This window comes from Eretmochelys imbricata, chromosome 3, assembly GCF_965152235.1.
Source record: "Eretmochelys imbricata isolate rEreImb1 chromosome 3, rEreImb1.hap1, whole genome shotgun sequence".
In the NCBI taxonomy this organism is placed as follows: Eukaryota; Metazoa; Chordata; order Testudines; family Cheloniidae; genus Eretmochelys; species Eretmochelys imbricata.
This window is the reverse complement of record NC_135574.1, coordinates 104,464,220-104,483,950: the sequence shown is the minus strand read 5'-3', so window position 1 is coordinate 104,483,950 and position 19,731 is coordinate 104,464,220. Positions and strand designations below refer to the sequence as shown.

Genomic DNA, 19,731 nt, shown 5'->3' with positions numbered 1-19,731 from the left:
TGGACAGTCTCTACGTAAAAGAATAAATGGACACAAATCAGATGTCAAGAATTATAACATTCATAAACCAGTCGGAGAACACTTCAATCTCTCCGGTCACTTGATTACAGACCTAAAGGTTGCAATATTACAACAAAAAGACTTCAAAACCAGACTCCAACGAGAGACTGCTGAATTGGAATTAATTTGCAAACTGGATACAATTAACTTAGGCTTGAATAGAGACTGGGAGTGGATGGGTCATTACACAAAGTAAAACTGTTTCCCCATGTTTATTTCCCCCACCCCACCCCCCACGGTTCCTCAGACGTTCCTGTTAACTGCTGGAAATGGCCCACCTTGATTATCACTACAAAAGGTTTCTCCCCCCTCAACCCCCCACCCCCTGTTCTCCTGCTGGTAATAGCTCATCTTCAGTGATCACTCTCCTTACAGTGTGTATGATAACACCCATTTTTTCATGCACTGTGTGTATATAAATCTCCTCACTGTATTTTCCACTGAATGCATCTGATGAAGTGAGCTGTAGCTCATGAAAGCTTATGCTCAGATAAATTGTTTAGTCTCTAAGGTGCCACTAGTACTCCTTTTCTTTTTACACACAACACACACGTTCTCTCTCTCATACACACAAACATAATCCAAGTCTATAAACCTATAACCTAATCCAAACCTATACCTATAAACTAATCAAGCTATTTCTCCTACAGGTTAATCAGGAAGAAAGAGAGTGAGATGGTTGTTTCTGTTTTGAAATACTTGGGAGCCACTCCTATACTGTGGTGATGAGAGCTATATAAGTCCATAGGTATAGATAAGAGAGGATGCTGCCATATATTTTGTGAAATTTACACTCCCATCCACACCTATACCTGCACCTCCTCCTAATGGCCTAGCTTTCTCTGTGTTTATGTATTACACTAATTTGAGAGTGTCAGGAAGAAGACACTGATGGGGTGGCCATGTGACACCAAGAGTAAGGTGGCAGAGTGGGGGCTGTGCAAGGAAAAAGCTTTAGATCCCCTGCAGCAAATCAGTGCCAAAGGTTATGGCTTTTCTGTGTTCCTTGCTTGAGGGGGATGCAGGGAATGGATTCTCTCCGGAGGGAGGTTTGTTGCTGCTACAAGATAATATTGATACTCTCACATGGCAGAGATAGCATGCTCATAAAATGATATCTCTTTTGCTTATAAATTGCTGCTGTGAAAAATGATAAGCAAGATGAGTTTAATCTCTAATGGGCTGCGTTCTTATACTATGTGTTTTCCCAAGATGGTGAGAACATGAGATTTCAGCAGTGCTCGCAAAGGATGATCTCAAATATCTTTCATATTTTTTGTCTGGTTTTGGCCTGCATGCTTTTAAATTATTGGTTTCTTCTTATCTTATATTATTTCTGTTACTCCCATAAGAGTTTCAAAACCATCTTGTAAAATTCAAGAGTTAAACATAATGGAAAGTTGCTCAAATTCCCCTCTGAGCATCATGACAAGAAAAGTATACCATAGCTTAAAATTGCTCAAGATAAACTCATGTTGTCACAGTTCAGGGCAACTGCTCCTGTATTTCCGCTCCCTGGTCCATCGAGGACACCCACCTTTTAGGCTTCTGGCTCCAACCCATCACCTCTCTTGCGTGGAGATGTACGTCTCACCCTCCTTACTGGGTGTTTTTTCCATGCTACATGGTTCCACTGCAAGTCAGACAGCCTAGAGCAGTCAGCAGCTGCGCTTTGCTCTCTCTCCAGAGGCTATAAGCAGCGTAATTGCCCACAGTTATAAGGTACACACAGCTCTTTGTAAGCAACCTCTTGTATTCTTTAGGTGAAAGTGTCACAGAGAAAACATATTAAAAACAATAAAAGAAACTACATGCATGCTGAAAAGCTTACCAGAGTTCACCTCCAACTCCTGCAGGGGCTCTGATAGGAGTTAGTCCTGCAAACCCATCAAGGGACTTTTCTGTGATGACAAGTTCATAACGGCCTCAGCTCAGAACTGGCACACAGACTGCACAGATCAGCCTATTTTTTTATAAGCCTTTGATTTCCTCCCCCCTTCGGGAACATCTAATCATCAGACAGTTTTCAGAGTAGCAGCCGTGGTAGTCTGTATTTGCAAAAAGAAAAGGAGTACTAGTGGCACCTTAGAGACTAACCAATTTGTTTGAGCATAAGCTTTCGTGAGCTACAGCTCACTTCATTGGATGCATTTAGTGGAAAATACCTGAATGCATCCGATGAAGGGAGCTGTAGCTCACGAAAGCTTATGCTCAGATAAATTGGTTAGTCTCTAAGGTGCCACTAGTACTCCTTTTCTTTTTTCATAGAATCATAGAATATCAGGGTTGGAAGGGACCTCAGGAGGTCATCTAGTCCAACCCCCTGCTCAAAGCAGGACCAATCCCCAATTAAATCATCCCAGCCAGCGCTTTGTCAAGCCTGACCTTAAAAACTTCTAAGGAAGGAGATTCTACCACCTCCCTAGATAACGCATTCCAGTGTTTCACCACCCTCCTAGTGAAAAAGTTTTTCCTAATATGCAACCTAAACCTCCCCCACTGCAACTTGAGACCATTACTCCTTGTCCTGTCCTCTTCTACCACTGAGAATAGTCTAGAACCATCCTCTCTCGAACCACCTCTCAGGTAGTTGAAAGCAGCTATCAAATCCCCCCTCATTCTTCTCTTCTGCAGACTAAACAATCCCAGTTCCCTCAGCCTCTCCTCATAAGTCATGTGTTCCAGACCCCTAATCATTTTCGTTGCCCTTCGCTGGACTCTCTCCAATTTATCCATATCCTTCTTGTAGTGTGGGGCCCAAAACTGGACACAGTACTCCAGATGAGGCCTCACCAATGTCGAATAGAGGGGGACGATCACGTCCCTCGATCTGCTCGCTATGCCCCTACTTATACACCCCAAAATGCCATGCCAGTGGTTCTCTCCTCAGGGCATAGCTTCAAAAGGTTGTTTTTTTGAATAACAAGTGTAGGGCCTTTGTATTCACCTTCCCCTAGATATTTCCCAGGAATTCCATTTGACATGTTTTGTCCCAAAAGATCATTCTTGTCTAACATATTGTTCAGTATAGTCCTTTGATCATCCTGGCCCACAATAATATGTAACCTTTTCATTGAATAAAATCGATTCCAAAGATCCTTAACATAGTGCAATAAGGTTTTTCAAGGGTATTGCAAGAAATTGCCATATGTGTCACGTGAGTAACAATAGTTAAAAAAAATACTTTAAAAGGAGAACTTGCTGCAGTGTAACTTGATTTAAAAAAAACAAAGCATAATCACACAGAGATAAAGTACAGTGGTATTATCATAATACTTACTTGGCTCTTGTTACACTTTCCCCTCTCTCTCCTACTCTCTTCTCCCCCTCCCGCCCTTCCCATTTAATGTTACAGTATATATTTGTGTGTGCGAGAGAGGGAGAAAGCGAGAGGTAATATTTGGGTATTACATTTCTGTTCTTCTTTGCTGTAATAGAATATAATTGAAAGAAAATGTAAATAGATAGAGAATTGCTTTCAATCCCATTCACTCAAAGAAAACAAAACATTTGAAGCTTCTAAAAGAAAACCTCTCCCAGGTAATCGTTGAGGTTGAAAGGAAAGCACATTCTTGATAACAGCCAATAGTTTACATAACCCATCTGACTCCTTTTTTTTCTTTAAAATACATATATTTTGGCTGACTCGAGGAGGAAGTGAGGTTGGTGCAAGAGGCAGATGGTGTGTGCGTGAGAAGCAGAGATGAGTCAGTTCTCTTAACATAGTGGATTTTTGACTCCACAAGGGTATTGCAGGAAAAGAGAGCTACAGTTCTTGGTTTAATAAACATCCTCATAAATGTGAGCTGCAATTAATGATTTGTGTGGTTGATTTTTGTTTGGTCATGGCATTGCGAAAAGTTCGGAAAAGTGAAGCTGGGGATGCATCAGCTTAGGCACTTCATTTATTTTTGTGCGCTTGATTTGGGTCACAAGTGCCTGGAAGGACTGTGGCCCGCATTCTACAAGCACTTACCCATGTGTTTTACTTTGTTCATGTGAGCAGAGTTCTGCATGCACAGACCTGTTGGCTGGGTCAAGGTCTATGTTTACATTGTAATTTGTGTTGGGGTACGTAGGGATTTGGGATTCCTCCCTCTTCTTCCATAAATCAAAATAAATATGTATTACTTTGTCTCTCTTGTCTTTTACTTCTTTCTGCACTGAATTTTAAAGGTAGATTGGTCTGTAGAATTTCAAATGTAAAGATTGTGGGTTTACCTTTTATCATGCAACGAGACTGATACAGTGCAATTTTTTTTGTACCTCTTTCCCAGAGTAAATACATTTTGTGTATTTTTATGTACAAGTTAAAATATCGTTAGTTTTTTCCACAATCCTAAATCATCATGTATAGGATAGGCAAATAGATCATGTGCTCGTGCAAGACTCAAAATGAGCTTTTCCGTTATCTCCTGTTCAGTGACATTCTATCCTTTTCTAGTTAGTGAAATGAAGTTCTGCTTTCTTTAAAAAAAAAAATGCTGTAAAGAGAAACCACTTCCTGCTGGTTATGCACTGAAAATTCAGCTGTGATATCTAAAAAGGGGGAAACCCTCCTGTTCTTTATTTCCGTCTTTAAAATGCAGACTCTGTCAAACAACAACTGGTGGAGGAGAAGAGCTTAGGTACTCCCCTTTCGGAACTGCATGACTTACAGTTATTCTTTTACTGGTTTTTTGCAGATATTGCAGTGGTGGAGATGAGTGATGCTTTCCGTCAGCCTTCCTTGTTCTACCATTTGGGAGTCAGAGAGAGCTTCAGTATGGCCAACAACATTATCCTCTACTGTGATACAAATGCAGACTCCCTGCAGTCGTTGAAGGTAACTCAAGAAAACGTTTAACACTTGCATATCTCTAAACATAGACTCAGATTACTGATGATAATGCAGAGACCATTTAAGAGTTCTGAAAAGAGCTACGCAAATGATTAGAAGTTTGGAAAACAGTGTCAGGCTGAAGAAGCTCAGTCTGTTTAGTTTATCCAAGAAAAGATTAGGAGGTGACTTGATCATGGTCAACAAGTACCTACATGGGGAAGAGATTTCTAATAGTCAGTTACTCTTTAATGTAGTAGAAAAATGCATAACAATATCCAAAGATTGGAAGCTAAAGCTAGACGAATTTAGACGAAAAATAAAGAGCAGATTTTTAACAGTAAGGGTAATTAACCAATGGAGCAATTTTATCTAGTAATGTGGTAGATTCTCCATCACTTGGAGTCGTTAAATCAATTTGGGATGTCCAATTTAGATTATCACAAATTATCGGTTTGATGCAGGGATTACTGGGTGAGGTTCTATGGCCTGCATTTTGCAGGAAGTCAGACTGGATGATCACAGTGGTCCCTTCTGGTCTTAAAGTCTATGAACCTATGAAGCACATCCTGATTTCCATATTCTATCTTGCCAAACACAGAGTGCAACCGTGTGCACTTTCCTTGTAGATTAAGGAAAACAGCCAATTAAAAAAGTAAAATATCTTTGAGAGTGCAGTGGGTATGTCCACTCTGTATTAGGAAGTCTGGAAACAACATGACAGCTGCCTCCACACAAGTTCTTATAAATTTAAAGATGCAATGTACAGAAACTAAAGGCATTACTTCCATTACTTCACATGAGACATCACCGATAAGCCTGATGCAGAGCTGTTTGGGCAGAGAGTGAAGCTCCAAAAATTTCCCAAAGGCTAATTTAAAAATGGAAATTGAGATTAGTACCTGTCTTTGCAGGCTTGCAGAAGCCTTGGACCCAAGTCAGAGATCATAAGGAAGGGGGTGTAAATTAAACATTGGTAAGCAGGCCTATGAAAGTCTAAGATGGGGCAATTTGCCTGCTGCTGAGCCAGATGAAAAAGTAAATCACAATAGTACAGATTTACCTCTGGACTTGGTCCCAGTGACCAAAGGAAGATTCCTTCCAATGGCCCTTGTTAAGAATGGAAACTTCCAGGCCATGCACACAGTCATTGGAGACCTCTTAGTGCATGTCATATTAACTAGAATTGAGACTTGTAGTGGAAAACCATCGTGTGGTGGACTGACATAGTGAAGTCTTGTTGGATATAACGTCTGAAGCTTGTAGCACTGGACATTATTGCTTGCTATTTGTTACTCTTTCATGTCAGGGACTAATTGTTTCCTCTATGTGATGGGACACCCACTGTTCCCATCCTCTATGCTTTGCACAAACAGCTCAGAGATCGTCTCTCATGTAGATACTGTGCATTATTTACAGTATTTCACTCCATCACCTTTTACCTACTAGTGTAGTCACAGTATTTACCATGTCCTCTAGTTTTACTACCCCGTCTCCAAAGGTCGGGGGAGAAAAGATGTCTCCTTCCAGAGAACTTCCCTTTTGTCAGGCCCTATTAGCCTTTCTCTCTCTTCTGCTTCTCCCCACTTTCACTTCCTTCCTGTGCTCTTTTCTCCAGTCTCCTTGTTAATGGGCTCATTAGCTGCTCAGCTCCAATCTGATATGTAATCAGGAACTCCTCTCCTTAATCAGGTCCTGCTGGGGACCTGATTGGTTAAACAGTGACCGGAGAGTGTTAGTTCAGCTGCTGATTCTCAGCATTCTGTCACACTCTCTAAGGCAAAAATGCCAACAGAGGATGTCAGAGGAAAATGCTCCATATAATACAGGAATTGTTTTCCTACTTTTTGTCAAAAACAAACCAACCACAGTGTTTTTGTGTAGCAACTTTGCAAGACATATAAGTAATAAGTAAAAGCTTGAGGGAAATCCAGTTAAATCAGAAACAAACCTAACACTTTATTTGTAAAAAGAAAAGGAGGACTTGTGGCACCTTAGAGACTAACCAATTTATTTGAGCATAAGCTTTCGTTAGCTACAGCTCACTTCATCGGTGCATAAAGTGGAAAATACAGTGAGGAGATTTATATACACAGAGACCATGAAAAAATGGGTGTTTATCATACACATTGTAAGGAGAGTGATCCCTTAAGATGAGCTATTAACAGCAGGAGAGTGGGGTGGGGGGAGTGCAAACCTTTTGAAGTGATAATCAAGGTGGGCCATTTCCAGCACATTTCCAGGAGTTAACAAGAATGTCTGAGGAACAGTGGGGGGAGGAATAGTTTTACTTTGTATAGGTTTCAGAGTAACAGCCGTGTTAGTCTGTATTCGCAAAAAGAAAAGGAGTACTTGTGGCACCTTAGAGACTAACCAATTTATTTGAGCATGAGCTTTCGTGAGCTACAGCTCACTTCATCAGATGCATACCGTGGAAACAGTTTCCACGGTATGCATCTGATGAAGTGAGCTGTAGCTCACGAAAGCTCATGCTCAAATAAATTGGTTAGTCTCTAAGGTGCCACAAGTACTCCTTTTCTTTTTACTTTGTATAATGACTCAACTACTCCCAGTCTCTATTCAAGCCTAAGTTAATTGTATCCAATTTGCAAATTGGAGTCTGTTTTCAAAGTTTTTTCGTTGAAGAATAATGCTGTTGGCCAGCACTGGAGATTGACCCGAGGAACTTCTAGAGCTGAAGTCATGAGTCTGTATGGTTTCAGCTAAAAACCAAGTGTTTGAGCTGAGAGCCCTAACAGACTCCCATTCTATGTAAACAGGGCACGCTGGGTTACACTGTTGTTAGTGGACAGCTTTGCTAGTGGATAGTTCTTAACAGTCCATGATAGAGCTGACTTATATGTGTGAATCTTGTACGCATTTCTACACTATATGCATGTTTCTGATGGCTGCCCTATGCTCCAGCTTTGTATCCTGATGCATAAGCAAGAGAGGAGGGGCGTGGTGTGGTTGGAGAGTGAGACTGGCTCTGGAAGAGCATTCTTCCGCTCAGTCCTGATGGGGGGGAAAACAGTTGCTCCTGTCCAGTTGTAGAAATTACACTCCTGGGGGAATTCTGCACCACTGTGCATGCACAGAATTTATGTTCCCTGCAGAGTTCTTCACTTTCCTGCAGAAAAATGACTTTCTGACAGGGAAGCAAAGGGAAGCCACAAGAGCGGTCATGTGACCCTCCCCAGCAGTAGGTTTCGGGTGCCCCGGGCAGCCAGCAGAGAGGTAAATCACTGTGGGACAGGGGCCAGGATTGGGGAAGACCCAGTTGGTGGCTCCTACCCTGCGCTGGGCTCAGCTGCTAGTTCTGGCTGGGCTGGGGAGGATGGGATTTCCTCTTCCCCTGCATGGCTTATGGGGCCATGTCAGACCCACCTTCAGCTGTAAGAAGCTCTGCAACCTCCACCCCACCCCCACCGCACTTCCTGCTCTCATCACTCCTCAGCATCAAGAGGAGAGAGCACTGTACAGGGAGCTGCGCCTCCATCTGCCCAAGCCCCGTGCATCCAGACCCCCTCATGCCCGGACTCTCCCCTGAGCCTCCCCCCTCCTCCCACCCAGGACCCACCCCAACAAGCCATCCACACCTGGATCCCCACCCTACCAAGCCAAAACCAGCTGCACCTGGATCCCCACCCCACTGAGTCCCACTCCCCCAACATCTGGACCTCCCCACTGAGCCGCCCAGAGCCCCCTGACGAGCTCTATCCCCCTCATACCCAGACCCCCCTGCTAAGCCCCAACCACCTTCACCTGGATCCTGCTGCAGAGTCCCATTACTGTTGCACCCAGAACCCCCCCAACAAGCTCCTGTGCATCCAGATTGCCTCACGCAGAACCCTTTCAACCCACACCTGGATCCCCCCCACTAAGCACCTCCACACTTGAATCCTGCCTTGCTGAGCCTGCCTGCCCACACCTGGTGCACCTGCCATGGAGGGGCAGGGCCCTGGGGTGTTTTTGGGGCAGGCCTAGTTCTTGTGCTATGTCAAGGTTGGGTGCAGCCTCACCGCTGAGTCCATGTCCTGGGTGGGAGCTGCACAGTGATCTCCCACCTCTGTGCAGCCAGTGACCTGTTCTCCCCAATGCCATGCTGGAGCCTCCACATTTATTTGACAAATAAAATTTGCAGAATTTTAAGATATTGTGCACAGAATTTTGAATTTTTTGGCGCAGAATGTAAAGAAGTAAGTACAGTAAAATTACTGAAGAGAAGCATGTGAGGCAGCAGTGGGAAGCAGCATGGGGAGTGGGGCTGCCTTCTGCTCGGGTGTATACTTTTGATTACCATGCAGGCTCAGTTTTCCTTGCTTCTAGCTGGAGTAGGATTTGGTTCTATTTTTGTCAAGTTATTTGCAGTTAGGCCCTACTTCATGAGTTAAGTTTCATATGACTCAGTCTCTTCCCCCTTCTCCCACTACCTTAGCCCGTTGGACTGTTTAGCAGTCTCAGGGTTTTGTCAGTTTGTACACCTCTGTCTGCTCCTGCTGCTCTCATGCAGTCTCTCTCTCTTTGACAGTGCTAAAAAGAAGAGGAAGGGAGATCTGGACAACAATTATTTTAGTTTCAGCTTGTGCTCAAAAGGTTGGATGGAATAAAGGAAGACTAGGGAATGCAGTTGGAGAGCTCAGAGGGTTTTGCTTGTCATTCTCCCTAAGGAACTGTACCATCAAACAGATTTCTGGAAGCTCTTACACGCACTCTGCATGACATGCATACAAAAAGAAAACATACCATTGGTTCCAATTTTTGCTAAGATTCTTTGGACAAGACTGGTAGCTTTTTCTTCTCTTTAGAATCCATATTGGTTGACCCAATCATGGTTACAGAGCAGATGTGTTTTGTAGTAATTTCTGTACCCCTGTTAGTAAGTTCATAAGCACTACCCACTCAAAATACTACAGTCTGCTTCCAAAATTTGCATAGTGTTATACTGGAGCCACTTCATATGTATGCCAAAGAAATGGATTTTTTTTTTTTTTTTACAATAATAAAGTATGGAAAGGTTAAAAAATAGTAACAAAAAGGATTTTTGCATGAATGCAATTTGTGTGTGCAGGAACAAGGGGAACAAAGTTTTAGCTGAAAATATTCTCTCCAGTTAACATAAAAGAGAATGAAAACTCTGCTGACCCACCCTCCAAAACACATTTTCAGCTCTTTGGATCGTCACTGTAGTACTTGTGAATATATGTATAACACCTTATTGCTCTTGAGTTTCAATAGGTCTCATTTTACATATTATACATTATGAAACCATGGGTAGTGCTAGTAATTTCTCTAGAGATAGAACCATACAATGATTTGCATTGACTCCTTTCATGGCGAAAGTAGTGATGCTAAACTACCATATTCTTCCCTTCAACACACTGCATTACTTCTGTACTACAAATACTGCTTGAACACCCATGCGATTAAAACTTCTGCAGAAATGATCTTACATTAGAATTTTTTTAAATATATATTTATGTTGGCTCCTTACCCACCGTGGACTTCTGCATATGTATAGAAGATATAGTTGGAATAGTACTGCCTCTATTGAATCTTCACTGCCACCGGAGTTTTGGAACTACACCAATATTTCATATCCAACCAGTGCAGAACGCCACTGTAAACTTGGACAAGACTACCCAAACCTCTCACACAGGTCATGTCTGACTACAGGAGTGTGAATAGAAGTGCACATCCAAGTGCTCTGCTGTAACTTCCCTGTCTGGACACTGCAGGCATGAACTAAAAGGTTCCTAGCTCTCATTAAAGAGGACTGTGTTAACACAAACTAGGAACCTTGATGTTTATCCCCACCGTGCCCTTATGGGGGGAGATACAGCACAGCATTCTGGTGCACACTGCTGTTTACACCACCATTGTTTGAACTGCGGGACAGAGTAGACATGCCCTTGGATTTGTGAATAAAACTAGCATTTTGAACTTTCTGCTTGTGTTAACCCACTGGACAACACAGCCTTCTTTAAGCTAATTTCTAGCCTGCTTTATTATTAAACATAAGAGCTACCTTATTGTTATACTTTCTGTTTGAGCATAGTGTTCTTCTGATTGTCAAAATCACTATTAAAACTACCCAGAAAATGACTTAGTCACTGAGAAGTCAGTGTTTATAACCTGTCACGTACTAACAAATTTGTGGCTACCAGAAAGTTTCATAAATGCTCATTTTAATTACAAGTTTTATTTAAATTAAAATATAATTCTCAGTTTATAGATAGTGAGAAATATTTGTCGTCTATGCAAGTTTCAGAGTACGCTGCTGATGAAGGCTCTGCTTAGGAGCAGCCTCTTTCATGTGAGTTTCTGTGGTTTACCCATATTTCTTTCTTTCTCTTTTCAACACAAGACTGTATTGGTCTGTGCCCTCAAAATAAAAATCTATGACAAAATACCTATTTGAATTCAATTTTATTACTCCTTTTACTATGGCCTCATTGTCCACTGTACTGCATAAGTAATCAGTAAGGATGGGAATTTCAAAAGCACTGTAAGGTGTCAGATGCCAAGCTGTTGACTCTCCATGGGAATTGGACACCTAACTCCAGTAGGCACTTTTGAAAACTCCACCCTTCATAGTTTTAAGGGCCTGATCCCACAAGTCTTCCGTGTGCAGGACACTTACTGAAATCAGCGGGAGCTCAGCATGCATAAGACTAGACCACAGGTGTCCAAATTCCCCTCAATAGGCCTGATCCAAAGCCCATGGTAATCAATGGAAAGATTCCCCTTAACTTCAGTGGGTTTTGAATCAGGCCCAATAATGTTAATAGGAATTAGCAAGAGTACAACAAATCTCTTAGCTATTTTAGATCAGGTTCTGGTTTGGTTCCTCTCTCAGAATCTTTGCATTGACTTCAGTAGGCTCTGGTTTAGGCCTCTACGCAGTTACAAAACCTCCTGATAATTGATAACCTCAGTGGCTCAACTAATGGTGGTGGGAGTCTTTAGGTGTATGTGTGGTGCATTTCAAGCCAATAGGTATAAATGAAGGTGTCACCACCAATGACCCATTGCCCTCCCCGCAGCTCCACCACTGCTCAAAACCTAGCTCCACTACTGGGTAACCTATTGAAGTTTTATAACAATACTTAATGATTAATGATTTACTCTAGGTTTATTTGTACTGCTAGGACTTCTCTACATGGTGTATTAGCCCACACCAGTGGGGTGTAAATTCTACTGTGCACTCGTGTGTTGCACACTAAATGGCCCATGTCATCCCTGCTGGAATGCACTAAATCTCCCTAGTGCGTGTTAATATAGCGCAGTTTCAAACAGTACTATGTTAATACGCACTAGTGAGCTTTCCGTGAATGCCAGCAGAGTCCACATGGGTCAGTTAGCCTGCAACGCACTAGAATTTACATCCCTCTGGTGTGGACTAATACATTCTGTAGACAAGCCCTTATGTTTCTTAAGTTGGCTAGATAGGACTTGTTACTGCTTTTTATTTATTTATTTTTAAAAACAAAAAGCAGGGTTTCCTGTAGTGTGCAGGAGAAATCCTGTTCACAATGGAAAGCCCCACTCCCTAGCTACTTTGGTTCCTGGTTTGGTAAACACCTATGGAAGTGCGTATGTGGCTCAGGAGGGATTCCTATGCAGTGAGAGGCGCCCCCCTTGTATTTTCATCAGTCAGCTGTTAAAAGAGGGGTGATGTATGAGCACATGGTTTTGTATAATTATGGTTTTCTTCCCTCCTTTTCCCCATATTTTTAAATTTGGTATTTTTTAAATTTAAATTTTGGGTATGGGGGTAGGAATTCAGTAACATTTTAAAAATAATTACCCAGATTTTGGGAAAGCCGCCTGCAACTTGCAGTTCAAACAAGTATCAACAAAACACAGTAAATAAAATCCTGCCGTAGGGCAGGTGGGGATAAACTGACAAGTTGGCAGCTGTAAAGTAGTGGGATATACGTGCAGGTAGTCCATTCCTGACTTCAGACCCCATTGTAAATAACTGCCTGAGGCGAATCCTTACAACACTAAACATGGCTGCTGTGTAGTTGTTTTATATGTGCAGGCCTGAGATGTAAAGACCATTGGTTTGACACCCGCTCTATTTTTAGTGTGGAGATGAATAAGCTCAGTGCTACCCAGTGAAGCATGTGTAGACTGCTACACTGGATGGCCATTTGCTAATTCTGCTTCCTCTGGAATGGATACCAAAATTCCTATAGAAGCAGGATCAGGCTTCAAAAGTGGTTTTGCAAGCAGACTATCAATGGGGTGTGCAGGAAGAAGCGCTGAATATAACCATAGTGGGTTACCGTGTCAAAACCATGTCTGCTCCAGGAATTTTTCACACACCCCTTGCCTGAGATATATTAGTACAAATTAAATTTCAAGCCACTCAAGCAGTAAGTGGCCAAACTGGCTCTCAGTTATTCACGCTAATAGTGCAGTTTGGGAATATTGTAAAAATATTTAAAATACCATTTACGCTAGTTTTACAGTCTCTCTTACAGACGGTGTAGAAATGATACCTGTTGAGTATAAATGTCTCACAAATTAGCATGGCATTCATCCTTAGGGCAGGGACAAGGACGACTGGTGTGCACTTTGATGAAGAAAATGTAAGAGAAATTCACAGTTCTGGTGATCTGTTAATATCTAAATACTTAATGTCTCTGCAGAGCCAATGCTTATTATTTACAGCAATTTGACAGAATGAAAATATTAACATCTACCCCCCAGGTCTTCTGTAAATGTTTATTGGTGCCCAACAGTATTAAATACACACATCTTCTAAACGTTGTTCAAGTTCTGTTTTTAATATTCATTTTTATTTTTACAGGAAATTATTTGCCAGAAGAATAATGTAAGTAGGAATATTTTTAATTTTAAATTAAATTTGGATTTCTGTCCCACTTAACATGACTTATACTGTCCTGTTTCCTGCCTGGATCACTTAATATTATCCTCCTGTGTTTCCCATTATAGTTATTTCACATTGCTCTTGAACTACAGTTCTGAATGTTTGCACTCTTAGCAGCAAACTGTACACATCATTTCATAAACCTGTTGCTAGGTAGCGTGCTCACCCCATTACCTTTTCTCTACCCTTCAATAGTGTTTTCCTCTCAGTCTCTCCTATTTTTCTTTTACACCCCCCTCCCCCCCTTTTCTTTGCCACTATGTTTTTGTTCTCTCTTCTCTGTCTCTTCCCTCTAATTTCTTCTTCCTATCTTCTAGCTTTCTTCCCCAGAACTGGTTTAAACACATGCAGTGTTGTCCTCCTGCTTGTAAAAACTGTATGCAGTATGTATATGGTACCGCAAGCATTGTGTGTCTGTCTGTCTGTCTGTCTCTCTGGCATACATGCATACTCAAACTCACCCAGCTCCCATCCACTTGCTATGCATATTCCTGTGCAGAGGCTGGGACTTCCACTCCCTCTTTTCACAGGAAAGATACGATACAATCAGTGGCAGATTAATGATTTTGCCGCTCCTAGGCCCAGAAATAATTGCCGCCCCCTCCCAGCAGCTCCCTGCCCCAGCTCACCTCCGCTCTGCCTCCTCCCCTGAGCGCGCCACCGGGTCCTGCTTCTCCCTGCTCCCTGCCAGTGCTTGTGCGCGAAACAGCTTCGTGAAGGAGGGGGGAAGGGGGCGAACACGGCGCGCTCAGGCGAGGAGGTGGGGCCGGGGCAGGGATTTGGGGAAGGGGACCAATAGGGACAGGGAAGGGGCGGGGAAGGGGTGGAGTTGGGGTGGGGCCAGGGGCGGAGGCACAAACTGGCACCGGGGGAAGCAGCCTCTGGCTGCTATTATAAATTTGCTGCCCCTGCAATTTTGCCGCCCTAGGCCTAGGCCTTGTTGGCCTAGGCGTTAATACGCCACTGGATACAATTACAGAGCACTTTGCACTGACTGTTGGCTCCTGCTGGCTCCCTGCAACAGCATTGACACTGTCTGGGTCTGCTGCTGCAGAGTAAAAGATTGTCCTCTGCTGCTGTGCATACATCAGCACAGACCTAACAGGCATGGGTGGACCACGTCTGATCAAACTAATATCACTCAGTACAAATCTGTGAGCAGACTTACTTGCCAGGTGCCATTGGCAGGTGAATAATGCGTGTAGTAGGTGGACAACAGTTAGTATGGGCAACAAGACAGAATGATCATATGCTAATTTTACAATACGAAATTCATTATATGTTTAAAATTAATTAACAGTTTGATTTGCTGCTGAATGTTTCCAGTGGATCCTTGCATTCCATTGTCATCACTGGAATGTAAATGGATGATAAGTAACGGTGGAGAGCTGTCAGTGAAAGGGGTAAATCAGACAGGAAATTTTGGTTCATGAACTGTGTTTTTCTCTGGGTATTTGGGTGCAGTATTAGTTCCCTGAATGGGGAAGGGAAATCTGGTGAGATTGTTCTAGAAACAAGGTGAGGAGGCTGCAGAAGGTTTTACAAAATGAGGGCCTGTGGTATGGATCTCCTGTGACTTCCATTGAAATGACTGGGAATTGAGAGTGCTGGAGATGTGCTGTTCATCTGATATTCTGGCTCTGTGGCTGCCAGCCATTGAAGCTCTATACACTTCTGCAGTTCAGTATCCATTCATTTTTTGGAATTCATAGAATCATAGAAGATTAGGGTTGGAAGAGACCTCAGGAGGTCATCTAGTCCAATCCCCTGTTCAAAGCAGGACCAACACCAACTAAATTGCCCTGTAAATCTTCCTTTCCTTATGTTATAGACAGACTGCCCTGGGAGCCTGAGGGGATAGCCAGGTTTTAGGCCATTAATTTTTATAACAGTGTTGGCATAAAAATATTGTCCAAAACTCTCTTCGTTTATACCCATTCCATCATGTTTACTTGAGCAGGCTTTCTTAGGAATTTGCCAATTTTACCTCAGATGATGGATAAACTCAGTAGTTGCAATCTTCCCTCATATTTTCCTGTATTTACCATAGAAATACTCTTATTTATATCAGTTGCTGACAACTGCAAACACTGAGATAGCTAAATAAATTTATCTAAGACAAATGGCATGGTTTCTAAGAGGACTTGGAGAAATCAGTGCAGAATTTGGCCCTAAAACTGAACTTAAAGTAGTGGTAGACTTTCTGATCATTTTCTGCTAAGAAATTGAAAAGAATGACAGGTAAAAATTCTTTCTTTTTACTTCTTGTAAAAGTGCTTGTGCAGACATTCTGAGAATTGATGACATAACTGCAACAAAAAGATCCTCCCACATCTTCCAGAGGTAAAAACAGACTAAATGATCATTTAGGCCTTTAAAAATAAGGAAAGGCTTGAGAGCAATGCTACTTCTGCTGTGAATTAGCTTGCAGTACTTACTTTTTGCAAGAATGTTTTTAAAGGCAAACATTTTGGTAAAGGGCTGATTGTCCTTGATATGAAAAGGCAAATGGAGGAAACCCTGCTATCAGGAAATGAGCAGGCAGTATCACATAGAGTAGATTAATGTGGAAACATTGCCTGTTAATATGTTTATACAACAGTTGCTGAGACTCAGTAAGAGGGTTGTTAACTTGACATTACTACTCTGATTAAGAGATGCTCTATTTTACATCTAAATTGGAAGGGAGAATGGTGGACTTATCATCTGGCTTTAAAAAACCCCAGTTTCTATAAATTCTATATAAAATGTGTCCTTGGAGGATTATTGATGTTACCTGGGTGTGCTTAGAAACCTCTTTTTTGTGAGGAAGCAAACCCTAGTGCTTAGAACAGAGGAGAGCGTCAGCAGATCTGGGTTTTCTTCACAACTCCTCCAATGATTTATTATGTGACCTTGACAAGTCACTTGGAGAGGGATTTCCAAAGGGCAATTAGGTGCCCAGCTTCTGTTTACTGTCAGTGGGAGTTAAACACCTAACTCCCATTTGTGTCTTTGAAAATCTTTCCCTTAATTTATTTGTGCCTCCGTTTCCCTGGCTATAAAGTGGGTATAATTCTTGCCTGGTAGGGTCTGTGAGGTCTGTTTAATTCAGTGTTTGTACAGTGTTTTGAGACTGAACTAAAAAATAAATTAGAGAAAGGTAAATCAGTGAACATAAGAACAGTCATACAATGCCAGATGCTTCACAGGTAATGAATGGAGCAAGACAATTATTGAGTGATCCATCCCCTGTTGCTACTCCCATTTTCAGAGGCTAGGACCACCCAGAGCATGAGTTTGCATCCCTGACCATACTGGCTGTTAGCCATTGATGCGCCTATCCTCCATGAAGTTATCTAATTCTTTTTTGAACCCAGTTATAGTTTTGGCCTTCACACCATCCCCTGGCATTGAGTTCCACAGATTGACTGTGCATTGTGTGATGAAGTACTTCCTTTTGTTTGTTTTAAACCTGCTGGCTATATAGTGAAAAGTAGTATGTCCTTCAGGGAACACTATTATGTCACATGATCTTGTAAGTTGTAGTTATATAAAGGATCTTCTATTAGGCATTGAATTGAAACATATGAATAGTTATCTGAAAAAATGTTTCCATTCCCTGAAACGCTAGTGAGCGGTGTTTATAGAACATACGTATATTTCCAACAATCAGGATCCCTTGTCACCAAGGGGTTAAATGAGTTGCAAAATAGGGGTGTGTGTATGTGTGTGTGTCATAAGTAATTGGTGTTTGTTTCTTTTGAACTTTGTCTTCCTACAAAAATTCATTGCCAGCTGTTTTGTTTTTTGTTGCAACATGATATTCTCCTTCAGAGTAATAGCTAATATTATACCGGTAGGTTAAACTACAGCAAAATTTTTGTGGGCAGAGTAGGGGAAGATAACAGCAAATGATCATTTCCTGTTACAATGTGATTTTATAGTAATCCAGTGGATAGAGTCTGAAAACAACAAAAGTATTTATTCTGTGTATTGCAATAACCTTAGAAACATAGGTGGTTTGATGTTTATGCGTTTAAGCATAGTTTTTGAGGTCAAAAAGGTAGCCAGCGGAGCCATTCTAAAAATTCTTGTGAAAAGGAATGTTGTTTTTAAAAAAATATTGGCATAACAGCTGTGTTGTATGGATGCACTTTGCTTATGCTAGCCGGTCGATTTCTATTTAATTCAATCCTCTGTGGCTTACATGTTACTTATTGGGACAAATAGCTGCAGTTCAGGTTAATGGCAATACCAGTGACTTTTCACATATTCCAATTAGAACTGAAATAAAAGTTAATGGGGATGTGATGTGGATGTTTTGAGTCAAACAAAGCTTAAGCTATGTAAATGTTTACTTAATGGTACAGTATTTCTAAAAATATTACCAGTATTTCCAATATTACCAGTATTACCAAAACTCATGAAATAGCTCCTTGATAAAGAAAAGAATCATTGAGCATCCCATACATTTTAAGCCTCCTCCTTACACTATATTGAAGCAATAAATAATCTCAGCAGTTTCCATAGGTATATGAAAATCGAAAATAATTGGTAGACTGATCACGTCTAAGATCAGTGCAGGATGGAGAGGAGAATAGCGTCTGACACAAAAGGAGGGTAACCACCTCTGCGGCAGTGTTACTCCCTTCTACTGGACCCCGTAAAAGGCAGGTTCAGGGTATCCACATGGGGGAGGGTTAGGGAATAGGAAGGCCAGGGTGGGCTAGAGGGATGTATATTTTTCCCCTCTGGCTCCTGGGAGCTATGAGTGGAAGTGTTATATAGTTTGTGACTGTAATATTTTTCCACAGCTCCTCTCTGATGGCAGAGTCTCCATTTAAGGCTTGTCCTGAGGCATTTCTTAGGAAGCCCTGGCAGTGCTGCTCCAATGGAGCCCTGGCGTGAGGGATCTGGCGTGGGGCATGCCAGAGACCCATTGTGGCTGAGGAGGTTTGGGGCCTCAGGTTGGTGAACCTGACTGTAGAATGGGTTTGGGGGCTGCCCCCATGATGTCTTCCACACGGTGGCAAGGAAGAACTTCTGTAATCTACACTTATCCCCTGAAACCAGGGGCGATGGTGCACCATTTAAAGTTGTTGAGCCTGCCCCACTCTCATTCACAGCAGCTCCAGTCCTGTGGGGCTGACCTGGCTGCCTGCTCCAGCCTGTTGGCTCTCAGTACAGCATGCAGGCAGGGCTCTCCCCTTGCAACATCCTACCCTGCCCCCTTCTTGACACTGATGCCACTGTATTGCCATCTCTGAGCTGGTCTGGGCTGTGGCAGGCCAAAAAGTGGTTGGCCAAGGCATGGGCAGCCCCCACCAGTTCTGCAACTTATGTCTGACCGAATGATCTTGGAGGGAAGCCTATGAGAGTTAGCTCACAAAGTCAGCCTCCATTACAGTTCCTTGCTGCAGGTTTTCCTGTGGGGCGGGTGGTCTGATGCTGAGGTATCTAAGTAAAGCAGTGGTTCTCAACTGTGGTCCACTGTTTGTTCAGGGAAAGCCCCTGGCGCGCCGGTCTGATTTGTTTTACCTGCCGCATCCGCAGGTTCGGCTGATCGTGGCTCCCACTGGCAGCGGTTCGCTGCTCCAGGCGAATGGGGCCTGCGGGAAGGGCGGCCAGCACATCCCTCGGCCTGCGCCACTTCCAGCAGCTCCCATTGGCCTGAACCTGTGGACGTGGCAGGTAAACAAACGGCCCAGCGCGCCAGGGGCTTTCCTTGAACAAACAGTGGATCACAGTTGAGAACCACTGAAGTAAAGGAATGTTCATGTGGTAGTGCAGATACCACACGGTGCTAACTGTGGATAATTTATTGCATTTTTAATGACAACACACCATATTATTATGATTATCTTATTTATAATAGACGTGCTACTGTCGTGCCATAGGCCATGATCAATATATTGAGGCCCCATTGTGCTAGGTGAGGCGAGCAGGTGGTCAGTGGTAGCAAGACCGG

At 42.5% G+C, this 19,731-nt stretch overlaps 1 protein-coding gene across 5 annotated transcripts in view; it reads left to right on the top strand.

The window, feature by feature from the left end:
• The window catches only part of MAP3K5 (mitogen-activated protein kinase kinase kinase 5), a 161,393-nt gene that overhangs the window by 44,396 nt on the left and 97,266 nt on the right, over positions 1-19,731 (top strand). For 4 of the 5 annotated variants that reach the window (XM_077813098.1, XM_077813099.1, XM_077813101.1 and 1 more), the window contains exons 2-3: positions 4,746-4,885; positions 13,701-13,724. In XM_077813098.1, coding sequence (XP_077669224.1) covers positions 4,746-4,885; positions 13,701-13,724 — 164 coding nt within the window. Of the gene's footprint in view, positions 1-4,745; positions 4,886-11,144; positions 11,196-13,700; positions 13,725-19,731 lie in introns of all 5 variants that reach the window. The other variant, XM_077813103.1, reaches the window with a different exon arrangement.